Source organism: Orbicella franksi, chromosome 4 (genome assembly GCF_964199315.1).
Source record: "Orbicella franksi chromosome 4, jaOrbFran1.1, whole genome shotgun sequence".
Lineage (NCBI taxonomy): Eukaryota > Metazoa > Cnidaria > Anthozoa > Scleractinia > Merulinidae > Orbicella > Orbicella franksi.
In genome coordinates, this window is record NC_138148.1 from 10,989,329 (window position 1) to 11,007,476 (window position 18,148).

An 18,148-nucleotide genomic window follows, 5' to 3' on the forward strand; every position below is an offset into this window, starting at 1 on the left:
TCGATTTGACGCTGTTACCAAAAAAAGTTGGAGGAAACTGGACAATCATCAAGAAAACACACAACACCAACTGCGCCTGTACTCAATGAATAGAAATATTAAACATGTTTTCTCAATCAGTTTTTATGATTATTTTCTAGATCTTTCGCACGAAATTGCCCAGTTGATTTTTTTATACTGGCAAGTATGCAAGAAAATATAACAAAGGTAAGAAAAGAAATCATGTGAAGTATGTATGAAATTATTCATATTTGAGAAATCATGGTGCTGTACGTTTCCGTCGATAATTTGCTCTCTGTCAAAAGCAATCATCCAAAAATAAATTTGCCGGGCTTGGAGTTTACCATAAGTTAACAATGGATGAATGCATCAATTATAACGTAATTCTTGCTTCGATGCATTTGCAGTCTCTTTTAAATTCCCATCTGGTGGCTGTCAAGAAAATAATTTGACAGATGATTTAACTATTTTCAAGACATTCGTTTTAAGCGAAGGCAATATTTCACTAAAGGAAGAAAAAGTTAAGCTAGCGCAGTTAAGGAATACTTCAGATATCCAAACAAGTCTAGATAGCACCTTGCAGTTAGAAATTTGGGTAAGAACTTCAAACGAATTTTGCCAGTCGTGCTGACTATTTGAGTTTCAGGTTACTCTGCTGATAAATTGATTCTCGTACAAGTTCTTTGTTAGTCTCCTTCGCAGCCGTTTTTTGGGATGTCACGCAACGCTCCCCCAAAAAACGGCTGCGAAGGAGACTAGTTCTTTGTTGACTTATATTTCAGTTGTGATAGTTTATATTGCTTTTCCTCGCGGGTTTGTGGTAATGTAAGCTGAGCATCACGAGTTACTTCAGTTCTGTCCGAGATTTTTCAACCTGCAATGCAGGCGTTATTTTGGAACAGCACACTCGATAAACCAGGTTTTCGATGCCGCCATCTTGGATTGTAGTTGGGTGCTTGACCGGTAGAGGGTTAGGCACTTCATGTCTTCGAGTACCTCGACAAATTTTCCCTCGCCCCAACCCTCCACAAATCAGTTACCAAATCCAAAGTTACCAAATCCAACATGGCGGCCTAATACAATAATATGCACTCGCGCGCCCAAAATACGCGTTCGCCATCCTGCACTGCGGGCTAGAGATGTTTCGGCTTCATGTTAATATTAGTTTATTATTATTATTTATTATTATTATTAAACAGTGATTTCCCGTATAAGTTACATTATCTTTTCCATCTACAGGAATGCGAGGTGGAAAGTAACCGTGTACCAGTTTACTTGTGATGGAGACAATATACTTATTCAGCATGATTTTGCTAGCACTAATACCGCGCCAACACCAATACGGCTTCCGCCCACCACGACCTCCGCCTGCAAGAGGTATTTATGTAAAATTTGTCTTTCGGTTTTCTCTTTATCTCCTGTGAGTGCTACTGCTTCTTTCAAAAACTGTCCTAACAAACGATCGCAGCTTTCCCTGTCGTCATTCCCGACTACGATGACATTCAACGATCCTTGCAAAATAAATAAACAAAATGGACCGAAATTTTATCGTTCACAACCAACAAAAATGGCTAGCTTTTTGAGCTTGTTGAGGTGAACGTCAGCCTTGCGTTTTTATTGGTTCGATGAACCCTGTTCAGACCGGTATATCCATTCGCACGGACTTACAGCGTTTAAAAGCATAAAAGCTGTCAACCTGTAACTTTATCTGAAATTTCTCGCAACCATTCTGCGCATGAAAAGCCGTTGCATTCGAAACTAGATATTTCCACGAAATTTGTCCAAATTTGAAATCTGCTCGTTTTTCTTCATAAAATTAACTTTATCCAGTAGTTTTTAATTTGTAGGACTTTTTAGCATTGCCACCTAATTGATTTGGATTACTTGTTCGGTGACTGTTGGAAAAATACATAAATCTAAGATGCCGATTCTAGGATGGCGGTTATTTGGATATATTGATGTAATTATCACGTTATATATGAAGTCACCATGTCAGAGATGGCGCAGTGGTGAGAACGCTCGCCTCCCACCAATGTGGTCCGGGTTCGATTCCTGCCCGGTGCCATATGTGGGTTGAGTTTGTTGTTGGTTCTCGCCTTGCTCTCGGGTTTTTCTCCGCGTTCTCCTTCCGCGATAACCAACACCTCCAAATTCCAGTTCGACCAGGACAGGGGACCCGCATGAAAACCACCTGAGGCTGAAGTGGCTTCCCCTCTAAATATTGTAATTTACATTCAAAGAAAAAAAATGTTGGAAGTAATAAATACGGGTTGGTGACAAGGAATCTGCCCAGAGTAGAGGTATTTAATTTGTAATTCGGATTATTTTTACAATTATAGCACCGAAAATAATATTACCAGCTGCAGTTTTGCGGATCTTCCCGAGTTACAGAGTGTCATTTCCGGTGACTGGAACACCTCCCATACACACAGCAATAATAAGGAACTCTACAGTGTTGGTGAACACAAGAAGCAGCGCAACCGTTAGGTTTTACGAGGAAGGAAATTACACCTGTGAGGCCAACAGCAGGCACGGATCTGACACCAGAGAGTTCTCAGTTATTTTCATCAGTAAGTTGATGACTTTTTGCAAAAATATCTTAATTGAAGTTTGCTCTGTGCTTTAATGCTTAATGCTTAATGCTTTATTTGGAGTTCTGTTGTTGAAATGCTTTGTTCTGATCTGTGCATACAATATACTCTACTCACACAATTAGGTGAAGTTGAAAACCAGTAAACTGACTGTCCTGATTGTTTCTAATCCATTTTGTTGACATATATTTATTCAAATAACAAGTATCGTTATTTTTAATTTTGCTAGACTGTGGATCACAGTGCTTTTATGAATGGCATCCTGACACAGGGAATACTTTTTCTTGTATGAATGTAACATCAGCTGTGGATATTATGGACTGTTTTTCTATAGTGACTGAAACCATGTAAGACTGAATCGCTACTTTAACCTATCGATGATCCATACGTCCGTCCATTCAGTCATACTTCATACTGATATTATGCCAACAAAATGGTAATAAAACGGTATCATTATTTTCATTTAAGAAGATTTCGCATGAAAGATTTTACCTTTATCAAAATGAGGACTTCTACCGGGAGGGAGTGATGCTCTCCTTGTTATATTCTCATTTTATCGTAACCATCCAACTACAAAGGGAAATTTAGTATTAAACTGTTAGAGATCAGTCACAGGGTCCATAGCCCAGTCCCTGAACCCTCTCTTTGGCTACCACCTTAACTGGGCTTGCTATCCAAGTGTTCATAATCAGCTAGACTGCTTCAAGTTGTATTCTTAACAATTGACTTTCGAGATCGCGCGAAATATCTGATTCTTAGCAAGCGAGTCTGCAGGCCTAGTAGACTAAAATAGAACCACATTGCACAAGAAATTGCAAGAGTGGCCATAGTTTTGTTATTCAAAAAAAAAAAAAAAAAAAAAAAATTCAGCGAACGCACTTTTTACCGCGTAAACTACTATATTTATCCAGCGACCTAAGACGAATAGTGGCATGCAATGTACATGTTTTTATATGCACCTGTGTTATTTGTATACATAAATTCGCGTCGCGACAGTTTGTTAAGTTACAATTTATAAAATGTGTTAACTTTAACTCGGCAGAAAGAATGGTCAAGGGAAACCATGAGTTTGTTTTGTGTTATTTCTCCTTTTCGTTTATGGCTTTGTTTTTTGAATAATTTATTTTGACCGCTTGACAGCGGTTTTTCTTCCAATAATATTTCAAATTGTTTTAAATCCTGAATGATACTTTTTTCTACAGGAATTTGTCTTCCAACGCCATTGCAATTTTACCTGATGGGATTTTTACGGACCTGATATATCTTAAGTACCTGTACGAGAGAAAAACACCGCCTAACTAACTTTACAATTATTTAGTAACCTTTCGCGTCTTCTTGTCTCCAAGCAATTATTTTTTTCTTTTATTTCATGACGTAAACCTTCACGTGATCGAAAGCTAGTGGAGCAATCACGAAAATGAGGAACTAAAACAAGGCCTTAGCGCATGCCTTTATTAACACTCGAAACCTGTACCGCTATCGCAAAAAAAAAAAAAAAAAAAAAAAGAAAGAACAAATAATAATAAAATAAAACAGTTATATGTTCGGAAAACAAAGACATTGCTCAGCTAAAAAACCTTCTTTATATGTGAGATTTTGAGTGAAAACAATTGTTCTGTAGTAAGCGATTGTATGCTTTCATAAAGAAAAGTAAAGGCCGGTTTCATAACCATATTTAATCTGAGATTGTGTTTGCTGAGGTTTCCACACTTTTCACAGGGATTTGTCTTCCAACATGATCAAGTCCTTACCAGATGGAGTGTTTGCTAAACTTACAAAACTACGAACTCTGTAGGTGAAAAGAAATATACCAGAATAGAATTCTACACTCGAACGTATCTTGTGAATCAAATTCATCATTTAAACGAACTCAATGAATCCAAAATGAAAAGAGGAAACCATTAGCTCATATTATGGAAAGTGGTGTCTTGTCAGATGGTTTAATCTACAGTGGAAGTAGTGATAAGTCACGTGTCACTGTGATAGCCTTTGCAACTATTTTTTTTTATCCAACGAATCTGTAAGGAAAAAAAACAAGTCAATAAATAAGGTGCAAAATCTTGGAACTCATTGAGGGAAGAAATTAAGTCTCACCACGGATTAGCTCTCAAGAAAACTTTAATAAGGGAAATCATACAGTCATATTAATATGGACTTATTTATTTTTCTTCTCTACATTTATACTTTATTATATTGTCAATAGTATCCTATAGATAGCTGCTCAATTTTTTTAGCGGTATGGTTGTTAAAAGCAGCTAATACCATATTTGTGTAAGCTTCAAAATTAATGTATTCTTCTTTATTTCCTTTTTGGTATAAATGAATGTTTTTGTTGTTGTTGTTGATTGGATAAATGAACAAGCAAATAGGTTAGTAAAATAAACAAGGTAGCAAACTAATAAATATTAAATAAAAGAAGAAAGGAAGGGAGGGAGGAAGGAAAAGGGCAATAAACAAATGAACAAAGGAACAAACAAATTTCGGAACTGATAACTGTAGCAAAAAAAGCACTGTTAAAACTATAAGATCATATTTCATTTTGCCGGTTTCAATCGATCGCATGTTAGGACTGAAAAAAGCAAAACTCTACCCCAAAAATCGAAAGCTTGCTTCATAATTTAACATATATAAACCAAAGAATCTAAATGCGTACTTTTCTAAATGCTTACTTTTCCACAGGGATTTATCGTCTAACCTCATCACATTTTTGCCTGACGGAGTGTTTGCTCAACTTACAGAACTGTTTGTCTTGTAAGTGAAAAGAAGTACCCTTGTTTTGCTATTGGACGACGCCCCATTAATAAACTTCTTTTCTATGTAATTTATTTTGCTGCACATAAGTGAAAATCAAAATGAATAACTTAATCGTGCAACTTAAGACTCCGGAAGTGTTATGGTGCCGTTTCAATAGGTCATATTCGTATTATCGGTATTGGACTGGAATCGAACTAGCTTGCAATCGAGGCTCATGCGGGGGAATATGAAAAAGAGATTAATGTCATTTGCATTTGGAAAGACTCCCCGCGTTAGCCTCAGTTGCAAGCTATTTCCAGTCCAATGCCGGGAATACAAATATGGTCTATTATAAAGAGATACTTTTCACAGGTCTTTGTCTTCAAATGCCATCGCATTTCTGCCTGAAGGAGTGTTTGCTAATCTGCGACAATTGTTTGTTTTGTAAGTAAAACTGTGAAGAAGAGTTCACATAATTAGCTCTAACTCAACAATAGGCACAACTTCATATTATGAGCTCTCGACTTTGCCCTTCCACCTCTCTCAAGGAATACAGAAAAGTTACGCAAATTCAAAGAAGAGCCTGGTGTAGTCTGCCTTAGCAACAAAGATGTTAGGAGAATTTTTTTATCACAGGGAACCTCTTTATCGAACACTTGACGATAACTTTACCGCTGTAGCGGGCCTCGTCAAATCGAAACACCGCATTTCAAAACTAATCTGATTCGGTCTCTGCGGCAAAACCGTTGCGGCGCAACACTTGTTTAATCACACCGTTTAAAATATCTAAAACATGTCATAACATGAGAGTTTTTCTGTTAACAGAGATTGTTCAAGCCTCTCTGTGCGATTTGTCAGCGGAGTGAATTTGTTGTTTTATAATTTGTCCAATTCGTGAGTTCAAACACGAAATCTGATTTTCTTAAAATGAACATTGAAGTCTACTTCCCGAAACAAACCTTCTAGGTATATATGGCCGAGAAACGAAGGAATCGATTTCTCAGCTCCTGACACTCAGTGATCGGTTTTTGCTGACAGCCGTTCTGAAATTTTACTTTCACAGGGATTTATCCTTCAACGCCATTACTCTTTTACCTGTTGGAATATTTTCAAACCTGGATAAACAACTGACATGCCTGTACGTCAAAAAAAAAAAAAAAAACTAGTTGGCCCAGAAAGGGATCTGCGAGAAAGTTTATCAATGAAACTTTACTAACAAACACAATTTCACTATAATGAGCTTTGGACGATTTTCAAAATCCCTTAAATGTTTAGGCTGCGTTATATAAAAGGGGTGGAACATTTTCTATTGCCAGTTCTTTCATCAAGTAAAGCCAACGAGATGTGAATGCGCTACTCCCCTGTTTGCATGGACCGGATATCGATGGGCGTGTTTCGATACACGCTTTTACGGAGGAAAGCAAGGTTTCATGTGTCTCTTGCACGAGAGGCAGTGTGATGTCCTACCCCCGAAAGTACAAAATACTGTATTGTAGTCTTACACTGTGTAATATCAATCTATTAATTAGCACTGAAATATATTGCTCTCAGCTGCATACAGTAATTGGTATTTATAAAAAAAACATGACCCAAGCTGATTTGGTTAGGATCAACCATCAAGTTCAGTTTAATTATGGGAACATTCATGCAGTAGACATCAGTAAGGGATTTATACTCAAGTCGTTTTAAAGAGATTCTAAGAACCTGCACATATAAATTAGTCAGTAATTACATTGATGTTTCTTTTTTCTGCTGTTAATTTTGTAGATTACTTTCGGATAATCCTATAAAGACGATAGAACCCGAGGCATTTAAAGTTCGTTCTGTTGCTCAATTAAGAATGTAAGGTTTCCTAACAGATCTACTATTTACGCATTGTAGCATGCGTTAATTAATCTACTGCCAACGTTACTTCACTTTATGACATGACCGAGATGGCTAAGAATTCCAATGACTTAGTAGAATGCTCTTATCACCGAGCTACGGAAGGACTCCTGGAGAGCTGGGCCATTTACTAACATGTGACATGCGTCCTGTTCAGAAATGTAAAAAGAGTCCACTCTGATACGTAATCCGCAGAATGAAAAAAAAAAAAAAAAATTGTGAAAAGCATTTATTTTGTTATCTGAAAAATAACTGTTTTTTTAAAAAAATTCTCTCTACTAACTCATGCTATGCCAATTACATCGGGTGGCGTGTAGGGCAGCAACGTAACCCTTCCACATCTGCCGGTCCTTTGATATGACTTGATTACCGTGCCACGTTTCTACTATCTGCTTCATTTCAGTCTCCACCGTCCGCCGCCACGTGATCATTCGGCAGTCCCTCCTTCACTTCCGTCGCTTTCCCTCTGGCGTCCAGTGTAGGGTGGTCGTGACGATGAAGGCATCTTGGATGACGTGGCAAATCCCCCTCCAGCGCCTTCTCATCAGGGTGGGGTTGTTCAAAGCCGGTTATTTCAGTTTTGTAGCTTTTCGGTGATGATTTCTGTTTATGTTGTTTGTCCTTCGGTTTTGAGCATGAGTAATCTCAATATCTCAACATAAGAAGTGAAAAAATCTTTCCACGAGAAAAATGTTACTTCGGTTTAATCTATAGGGTTAGTATTAACCGACTTTCGAACAACCCAGCCCAGGATTGTAGCCATGGATTCGGTTGTACACAATTCGAGCAGGTTTGAAAAAATTCAAATAACAGAAATTAAATAGTTTTATTTGTTTCATTTCAAGCTTTTTCATACCAGTTTTCGTGAGGCTTAACCATAAGATGTTTTTTGCATTTCCTCACGAAGCTGATAACACTTGTTCCGTCGAATCGTGTCCATATTTTCCTGGAGCATTAACCACGTCTTTCAACATTTATCTGTACTTACATTCCCACAGATTTTTGCTACGAACGAAGCTTAAAACATTGAGCTACGATTCCTTCAGTGGCTTTCGTCTGCAAGATTTAAAACTGTAACGTATCACTTCTGAATATATACTGACTCACAGATGAGATCAAATGGACGAATTCGAAGTTTTTAGTAAACACAACTGAACATGTTTAATAGTCGAATGTCATAATCGATAATTATAAGAATTTCCCGCGTGTCGGGTTACTTGATGGTGCAATAAAGATCACGTGACTACGATATGCCCATACATCAATAAATTAACATAAATTTTATAAAATATGTTCACAACAAAGTTGCTTGTCAAACCATTGTACAAGAAATGTCAGAAGTAATTTCAAATTTTGAACTTGCTCGATTGAGTCTTTGCATTGCAAACTTTTAGCTGGGGTTGCACATTTCAAGTCCTGAAAAGCAGATTCCCAGGTCTAGGAGGTCAAATGATCAGTTGATTCGTTAAATTATTCTACCATATGGCTTGTGTTTGTAGCCGATCTAACTCGCGTTGTAACTGGCTAACTAAAGGGCATTATTCTCCTGTAATGCCGATTAGGGGCCTGTAAAAACAAAGCAAAAAGCCATATGATAAACAACTTATTAACCTCGAACGTTCGGTCTTTACGGGAAAATCTCAAACCTATCGCTATCGCTCGGTCAATACGGCATGATATTGGCTTGAAATGTTCCCGTAAACACCTCACTCTCGGTTAATAAGAAGTTATTAATGAAATATCAGAAGTAACGTGACTCATTTAAAGTAACGCTTCAATATATCTAACATCATTACCAAGAGTTAATTAAGGAAAACACAAGAATACCGTAATCAACGGCGGATAAGCAGCACCTTTTTACTCAATTTTTTTAAAATCGAGGATGCGGCTTTTAGGCGAGAACATCTGGAGAACGCGTCATACATTTGCATAAATTAACACTTTCCATCGAAAATTTACGAATTCAAATGTGGTCTTTGCGAAATTGGCTACGTGGGTTATACAAATCGAGACCGACATTACGCATTTTAAACTAAGCGAACCAGCTTAAAATCTTCAATGAGAAAACACATACATGGAATTCAAAAGCCAGCTACTGCATATCGATTTTTCAGTTCCTATAAGGTGCTGGGATTAATTTTACTGCCTTGTCTCAAACTCGATTTCTTTAAGTTGTTGAATTAATTAAAATAAAAATACCATCGTGAATATAGGACTGCCATCTACAATCACTCTTTTTAAACAACTTTGACATTAAATTAATTTTGATCATGATAATGATCCTGGATGTTGCACCTGGCTTGTTATTTTCCCTGACCCACAACGCAGCTACTCCTCTTTCGCTAAGATCCGCTGTCAAGAGCTGTCGCTGAATTTGCCTTTCTAATATCATATTTTGCAGCCTCCTATGGAATAGAATACCAGGAACATTGAAATATTATTCTCTCAACCAGGAAGTTATAATATATCTGTCAGTATATTTTTAAGAAAGAAAAGGGTTGTTATACACAATAATTTGTTTCCTGAACTAAAGAATAGCCTGCTGTCGATCAGCTAGCCTTACTCCGAATCACAATGTTATCTTTATTATCCTAAGTCTAATCCTTGTTAATTTAATTATCATTATTACAAACATAATTGGAATTATAATCAAATTCATTTTCATATTCAGAAATGGCTTTTTAAATTAGTGGACAGATGCAGTTGACCTGTTATATATACGGAAAAATGGGCCGCATGCAACACAACTAAGTCCTAAGTCCTTATTCTATTTCTTCAGCAGCTCTTATTTCCAGGTCTTCTTGATTGGCACCAATAAAGAATGGAGATCAAATTGAATTAATAAATATATTTTCATCTCCTAGGAATCCCGTTAATTCCTCAACAGAAGCTGTCAAAGTTGATTTAACTGATTTATATAGTGAATGGTATATTACTGCCTTGTTGGCCTCGGGATTCAGACGAATACCAGTTAATCGGACAGATTATTCTTTGTTTTTACCATGTCCCCTGGGAACATTTTCAAACTCTTCCTCAAGAGGAAAACAAGGATGCATTGAATGCCCTCCAGGTATCTTATTGTCTGTTCTTGGTAACGTTTTTGCAGATTAGGGTCATTGTAATATAGTTGAGTAAAATATAATGACAAACCAAGGGATCTAGCAAGGCTTACATCTTTTGTAGGGGGGCGGGGGGGAGGGGGCGGGTGTTTTTTTTTTTTTTGCACGAGGATCCAGACATTTGACAATCAAGTTAAAAACTTCCTCTAGGAAAGAGCGCGCTAAAGGCCGGTAATTATATTTGGTAGTAACAGAACTAGCAGGAGCTGTTGAAGTAATGATAGCACGAGCAAAAAGAGTTTAGGTTATTATGAATCTAACTGGACAAGCGATTTTCCTTTCTATTTCTCGCAGTGTTTCGATGACTGAGTTACAGAAACACTCGTGAAAGCTTGCAAGAACTCGAAAAGGTTGTGGAGACACTTGCCTGCTCCCTCGTGTTCCCATAGCATTTTAAGTTCTCCTGAACTTCCGATCCGATCCACTCGTGTTTGTGTAGCTAGACAGAAATACTGAAGATGCTTTCTATTTCTTAAATATTTGCCAAAAAAGAGTCTACGGCTGCCATTATGTGAGATAAATTCAGATTAAAGTCACAAAAATCCTTGTTTGTACTGTTCCATGTTGCTCTTTAATGTGATTCCTGATTGAAGACGATCCTTTGTGTTCCTCAACGCGCTGATAGAGGTGTCGGCACGTATACCCGACATAGTTTGCATCGCACAAACCACATGCACTTGTAATAGTAAACAAGGCGTTGCTGGTTAGTGATAGGCTGCTTCTTTTCTTTTGGTTTTATCTCGTGACCGATCTTACGGCTTGTATACACTGGGCGAATATCCATCCCAATTTTGCGGCCAATTCCCCAAGTTGCCTTCGCGCGGAATTGGCCGAATGTAAATATTCTTAGATTATATATGTATATTTCATTCGCTTTTTCTACGACTTGAAAATGATCTCAGGGAGATCGATACGTCGTTTTTTTATCGCTAGTTTTTATTCTGAGAAGTACGTTTAGGCAGGGGAAGAACACAACCCACTACATTCTCAATAACGGGCTGTCAGTCAAAGTGATTGATCGCGATTGGCCACGACACATGAATGTATTAAAGATGGCTGTTATAATCAGTCGTAAGTTAGGGATTGTTCACGAAAGCAAATCAACTATCTTGCAGGAGGATTTTACTCTGACGATCTCGGGTACGTGGCCCAAAACTGCAAAAAATGTCCAAATGGTTCCTATGTTCCATTTGATCGAAAACCAGGAAAATCAGTGCTGGATTGTAAGGCTTGTCCACAAGGTAAATTGTCTACGAAGCTGCCTGATTGTATGCAAACTTGATTAGTCCAAAGTACGTCCGTGTATCCACTGTTTAAAAAATCCTGCAAGTGTTGGGAAAATCGTCCAGGGGAAATAGTACTTTAAACCAAGTTTTGATATTTGTTTAAAGGGTCCAATAAATATTTTACCTATCAGATAATTAGGAATCAATACAGTCAAAATGAATTTCTTAAGATTGTTAAGCTTAAATTTGTTAAACAACTCTCTAAATTGTGATGTCTCTAATCGCGAGATAGGTCATGCAATTTAGCTTGCTTGGTCATTTTAACAACAGTTGCTTCAGTAGCATAAAAGAGTTACAATCACTGGCTATCTTATTCTTGTTTGGTATATTAAATACTGTTCTGTCCAACCTACAGCATCTCGATACAGTAACATTTGCACTCAGTTTTTGAAATTAAAATAGATTTGACTTTTTGGTACAGTGTTTTGGAAAAAGCGAAAAAGCTCGAAGTCGGTAAAAAATGATTTTGTGCGAGCCAAGTTCTGTATGATTTCGAGTAAATCGCAAATCATTTCAAACAGTGTTATTTTAACTCGTGCCATAGGTGGTAAATCTACCGACGGGTAAACAGTGCTTTAATTAAATTACTTCAAAATAATACGAATTGTGTCTACGTCTTTTACACTGGAGACATGCTTGAAGGTCTTCGCTCATTTAGCAACGCTGACATTACTTAAAATCTTCATTAGGAACGGAAACTGACTTCTTTGCTGGATATCGTGCTTGCCCATGTTTGGAAGGATTTTATCGAATCCACGTGTTCGCCGAATGTCACAAATGTGGACAAGGCGGTCTGCTCTGTATAAATGATTACGCGACTTTGAAATCTGGACATTGGTGGCAATGGCGGAACGAGACATACAAACTTCGCTACAAATATTTTATAAAAAACCTCTTGACATCTCAACCATTGTCAGATGACTTCTCCATACAATATCCTTATCCACTTCCAACACCTTATGATTGCCCAATGGAAGACTCTTGTAAAGGGGGTTTGGATTCACCTTGCGAGAATGGATACGAAGGTCCACTCTGTGCAGTTTGCAGTTCAGGATACTTCAAGCAGTTGCAAAGCTGCAACCAGTGTCCATCAAAAAAGTGGATTCTTGGGCAGTTATTCATCGTAGCTGGCGTTTTACTTATAACCGTTGTATTTTTGGTGTGGAAAACTAAAAGAAAAGTAAAAAAGGATCGAAGTCACCACATGATTGACATGTTTTTGTCCAAACTTAAGATCGTCATCGGCTTCTATCAGGTTACACATGGTTTACTTGAAGTGTTTTCGTACATTAAATGGCCAGGCTCCCTAGACGTTATCGCCAAGTATTCGGGTATACTCCAAATGAATTTACTACAGATAGCACCCTTTCATTGCCTTTTCCCGAAGATACACGTGAATGCTTTTGGAAATTTGTGTGTTCTTATGACAATGAATATTATTATCATTACCGCTTCTGGAGTCGTTTACAGCGTCCATAAGATGATAATTTTAAGAAACGGAAGGTTGCAGAACGCAGAAAAGTCCAAGAAAATCTCACAGACAAAAGCACTGGTGTACCGAAATTTGTTTTTCTTCCTGTATGTAACTTATCTAAGCACCTTTTCCAAGACTACCAGTGTCCTTCCATTCGCTTGCCGGAAACTCTGCAGAGATGAAAAAGAAGAGTTATGTAACGAGTACCTCAAAGCCGATTACAGCATACAGTGTCAAGGTCCAAAGTACAACCATTTGCTTATCGTGGCATACATTTCCACCGCATACATCCTTGCCTTACCTGTCGCCTCATTCATTGCCCTTTGGAGACTACGAAGAGTAATATTGACCACAGCAGAAGATGATACAGGGTCATCTACGGAAACTATCACAGGACTGCGTTTTCTTTTCGAAAACTACAAAACTTCTTCTTGGTACTGGGAACTGATTGAGACGTCTCGTAAAGTAGTCCTTACATGTGGTCTCATTCTCGTCGGTCAAGAGAGCAGGTCCTATATTGGCTTGGCATGGATCATCGCTGGCATGTATGGAGTGCTTTTCTCCTGGACCAAACCTATACAGGACACGTTCGAGAACAGATTGATGTCCACGTCCCTGGCGGTTACTGTTGTCAACCTGGGTATTGGAGCTGTCAGCAGAATCCCAGCGGAGAATGTACCAGACTCGACTGACCCACATACGGAAGCAGTGGCACTGAAGGCATTCATATTTGGAGTAAATACTCTTGTAATTGGCTTACTTGTTGGTGAGATATTAATATTAAGCATTTAATTAGGTTAAGCAGAAGTCTATACCATAAACGTCTGGTTAAGCAATATCTTTTTAAATGATCGTCCCATATACTTGCAAAATGTCACAAATGTGTAGCCTTGCAGTTTGGCAATGGTATTTGAATTTGAATTTGAATTTGAATCTTAAAAGTACAGTGTTAAGTAAACGTCATACTCGTACTCACTGACGTTGTTTCGGATAATGAGATGGTGGAATTGCCTTCCTGTTTCAGTGGGAAAGCCTAATCAATACAGATCTACCGTAATACTTTCTGCATTGGGAGCAATTTTACGTCCGATTTTTAGGCATAACTTATCCACCGGTATTACGGTAACTGCCCTCTTCTTAACAGTTGTTCTTAACAGTACACCATGGTATTGTCAAGTGAGCCATTTTCTCAAATATGTTATAGGCAATCGACTCCTACTGAGCGAAAAAAAAAACCATCTGTTTTCCTTTCAGTACAAAGCCTTATGTTCCTGTATCAGTATTTTAGGGAGTGGTGCAACAGCCCACATTGGTCGTTTTCTTGCTGTCTCGCTTTGCTTCTACCTTTGAATGAGTTGCATGGAGAAATCCACGCTCTGGATAATGAGAATACCGTAAACTCTCAAACGCAAACTGGAGTAATGGAAAAGGCCTCCATTGCCGCTACTGCGGGAGATAGTGGGCCTAGGAGCATCACTCTAACTTATGAAAAAGACAAACTTGGTGATGATCACACGAAAGAAATACAGAAACGAAACCGTAAAGTCGTTAAGTACAACAACGCAGAATGTGATAAAGAGACACAAACTGAGGCATCCACGCTTGCAGTGACTGATAAGGTTGATCGATTGATTAGATGGCAGCCATCATCTGTAAGTTCAAAGAACGCTAAGTTACAAGAGAGGCGGAGTAAGGGATCAGAAGCGGCCCACGCTAATTTCAAACTTTTCTTAATTAAACAGCATTCAAGCTATGGTGGTCAAGCTTTGTAAATTTCCCTAAAACATCTCAAGAAACATTTTGTTGTGTCAACTGTTTTTAACGTTTCCATGGCAATATTATTTTCAAAATGTGTTTCACCAGAACTTTAAGTCTTTTTTTTTTTCAAAAAAAAAAAAAAAAAAAAAAAAAAAAAAAAAAATATATATATATATATATATATATATATATATATATATATATATATATATCTGTTTTAGAGAGATTTTGGATTCTGAAGGGGTTTTATTCGACTCGTAAAATTAAGAAATTGTAAGTTATGAACTTTTCGTTTTAAAACTTGCTCACATTCTGCCAATTGGACGTGTCAAAATCTATTACTCATTTTCCATTTTTTAAATTCCCAGATGAAACAATGAGACGCTTACAAATTTGATATTGTTAACAAAAAGGGTCCCGCAGTCTTCATTTTTATTTAAAATGACTCAGCCCAAAGCACTGATTAGTTTCCTCGTTAGCTTTTTAATATTTTCCTTTCCTTTTCAAAGAGGAAATGCATGTAACTGAGATCATACGAGATAATGTATGAATCTATTCCTAAGTTGGGTATAACAGACTTGAAGTTTTAAGAAAGAAGAGAACACATCAATTATCCAAATTAAGGTGTGGCCATCAACATGCAAAAGTTAAATGACATCATTGATCGTCAGGAAAAACAAGTCATGTTACGTTAGAGTGCGTTTCTTTGGGAAAATCCTAGATTAAATTCTTAAATATCCCAAACAAATCTTTTTTGTTTCTTTACTAAGCAGAACAAACCAAGATCATTTGAATCATGGTGCATCAAAAGGAAACGAAGAATCCTTGCCCAGAGGGGATTCTTCGGTTCCTTTGACGCACTATGATCCGAGTGATCTTGCGATTAATCTGCATAAAAGAGAAACCCGAAATTCGTTTTTGGATTTAAGAATCCAGTCCTGGATTTTCCCAAAGAAACGCGCACTTACTCCTTTGTATTTTTATTGCGTTTCTTTCAGACCTAGGCTGGTCTCAGAATATGAAATGCCATCGGTTGAAACCAAGATTTGTTTTGTCACTTCAAAGGAGACACAGCAAATGAAGCTGAGATTGAGAGCAAGTGATTACCATGCATTTTGTGTTAGTGATTGGTTAAAGACGTGTGCATGAGAAGAGTTTGAACTTCTTAATATTTACCCACTTCCGATAAAAACCTCGTTGAGAACGTTCTTAGTTAAACTCACCATTATTACACAGGTAATAAATATGTGCTATATAAAATGCGCCAAATAGAGAATTCGGTCATAAATATGGAACTACACATTATTTATGGTAATTGTACATTATAACGCACCATTAAACGTACTTTCATTGAACGCACTAACATCAATATATATCACTACACAATATCACGTGTCTTTCAAAGTAGCATTGTGTTTGTTAGCACCAGGGGTCTAGTAATTGTACATATATCAGTTGGTATGTAGAAGTCCCAGATCCAGGCGCTCGTTGTAAAGTTCTCATGGTAGAACCGAATTAACGATGATGTTTTGTTGATAACTTGTGTACTAAATTCAGCCCTACTACACTATCTAGTGGGCATTACTTTAATTTGTACATTTCTGTTCGTTTTGTCAAAATCAAAGAAGGTAAATAATGAAAATCGTTCCCCACGTCAGGTAATTTTGACATGATCACGATATTACTACATGTACTTATTCTGCCATTTTGCTACGCGAGGCGCAGAGGCGTGGTTAATGCACTCGACCCCGGATCAAGCGGTCCAGGTTCGAGCCCTGGCCAGGGACAGCGCGTTGTGTTCTTGGGCAAGACACTTAACTCTCACAGTGCCTCTCTCCACCCAGGTATATAAATGAGTACCGGCGAACTTAATGCTGGAGGCACCCCAGCGATGGACTAGCATCCCATCACGGGGGTGTAGAAATACTCTTAGTCGCTTCATGCTACAGAAACCGGGTTAATCTCCTGCCTGATGGGCCACTTGGCTCGTACGCAGACTTTACCTTTTACCTTACTTTATTCTGCTATGGTATAATGCACAAGCTAGAAAACAGCTTTAGTTATCTCAAATATAATTTATCATTTATTGGGATATTCTCATTTGTTATATGTTAGAAAAAATACACAGCCTGGGAAGCAAATAGAGCTTTGAAAGTTAATTTAGTAAAGTGTGATAATTAGGAAAAAAAGAGCCTGTCCGAGCGGAGCACTTGAAGTCACAAATGTCACTTCATTCAAGTGCAAACTAGTGCGACAATACGTGTTTTGCAAGAAACACACAGGTAATGTAGACCACGACCTCTTGCGCCACTCCCCCTCATATATAAAAGGAAAGAAACCGAATGTCTCTCGTTTAACCACTAAAAAAGAGCGTGTTTAATATCGAGAGCCCAGATTGCACAGTCATCGAACAAATGCAATAAAAAGTCAAGTGTTCATGGTTTGAGTGTCTTTACTGTGATAGCTACTTTACGTAGTAAACGTTATCTCTAACGGCTTGATTCCAGAGTGATAGCTACGATCGCTGCAATCGCCGCGATAATCACAGGAAAAGTTTAGCCATCTCTACGACTACCGGTTTCCATATGATCAATCCGATCGCAAAGATTGTTAGAGAGAACTAAACTGTGATCAACGATCTCAGCTATCGCTGGAGAGTGATTTTTATAAATTGCAACGGTTGCTAAACGTTTTCTGCAACGATCGCAGCGTTCATGTGGAAACCAACCCTAAGAAACATGTAATTCAGGTAATTGTTACTTGTTTGTCATCTGTCTGTACATCATATCGTAATTTTAGGTTTAATAATTGTTTAACCACATTAGGCCGTGTAGGTCTGCAGGATGCCTTACCAAATTTTTGACAAAGGTATTTCAATGAAAAAATCGGAATGCAGGACAATTTTCAGTCGTTGGCAATAAAACGGCGATCAAGAAGGGGTAGTTAAGAGTTTCCTTTGCGTTTCAGTTTCCAGTTAGATGCGCAGTTCGTTCGTTTCTACGTCAAATCATGTCTGTTACCTATGATCGTGAATAAATGTATGTTTTGTCATCGAAACTCTCTTTTACAAAGTTTTGGTTGTAATTTTAAGCCTGTTTTTCTTTTACCGGATTTCTCTTTCCGTTTTAACGTTACGTCTGACTTAATGACGTTTTCGGATTACATCATCAGCTATAAAATACTTTGGAACGACTAATGTTGTGACTGGTCAAGATTTCACATATTTCGCTAGCGTTTTATGCGTTTTCGGCACTTTCTGATTTGTAAACAAGTCTTTCCAAAGTGACTAGAATTTTAAACGTA

The 18,148-nt window shown here is 37.8% G+C and overlaps 2 protein-coding genes across 2 annotated transcripts in view; one reads left to right on the plus strand and one right to left on the minus strand.

Annotated features, from left to right (window-relative positions):
• LOC145484618 (uncharacterized) overlaps window positions 1-18,148 on the minus strand; it is a 407,604-nt gene that overhangs the window by 317,315 nt on the left and 72,141 nt on the right. The window lies entirely within an intron of this gene.
• On the plus strand, window positions 824-14,859 carry LOC145485500 (uncharacterized). The gene is made up of 13 exons (XM_081464163.1): window positions 824-1,377; window positions 2,340-2,608; window positions 2,835-2,938; window positions 3,794-3,865; window positions 4,311-4,382; window positions 5,271-5,342; window positions 5,697-5,768; window positions 6,388-6,462; window positions 7,092-7,166; window positions 10,073-10,278; window positions 11,443-11,568; window positions 12,303-13,853; window positions 14,342-14,859. Exons 1-13 carry the CDS (start codon window positions 1,281-1,283, stop codon window positions 14,857-14,859), a joined length of 3,309 nt encoding a protein of 1,102 aa, XP_081320289.1. The 5' UTR covers window positions 824-1,280.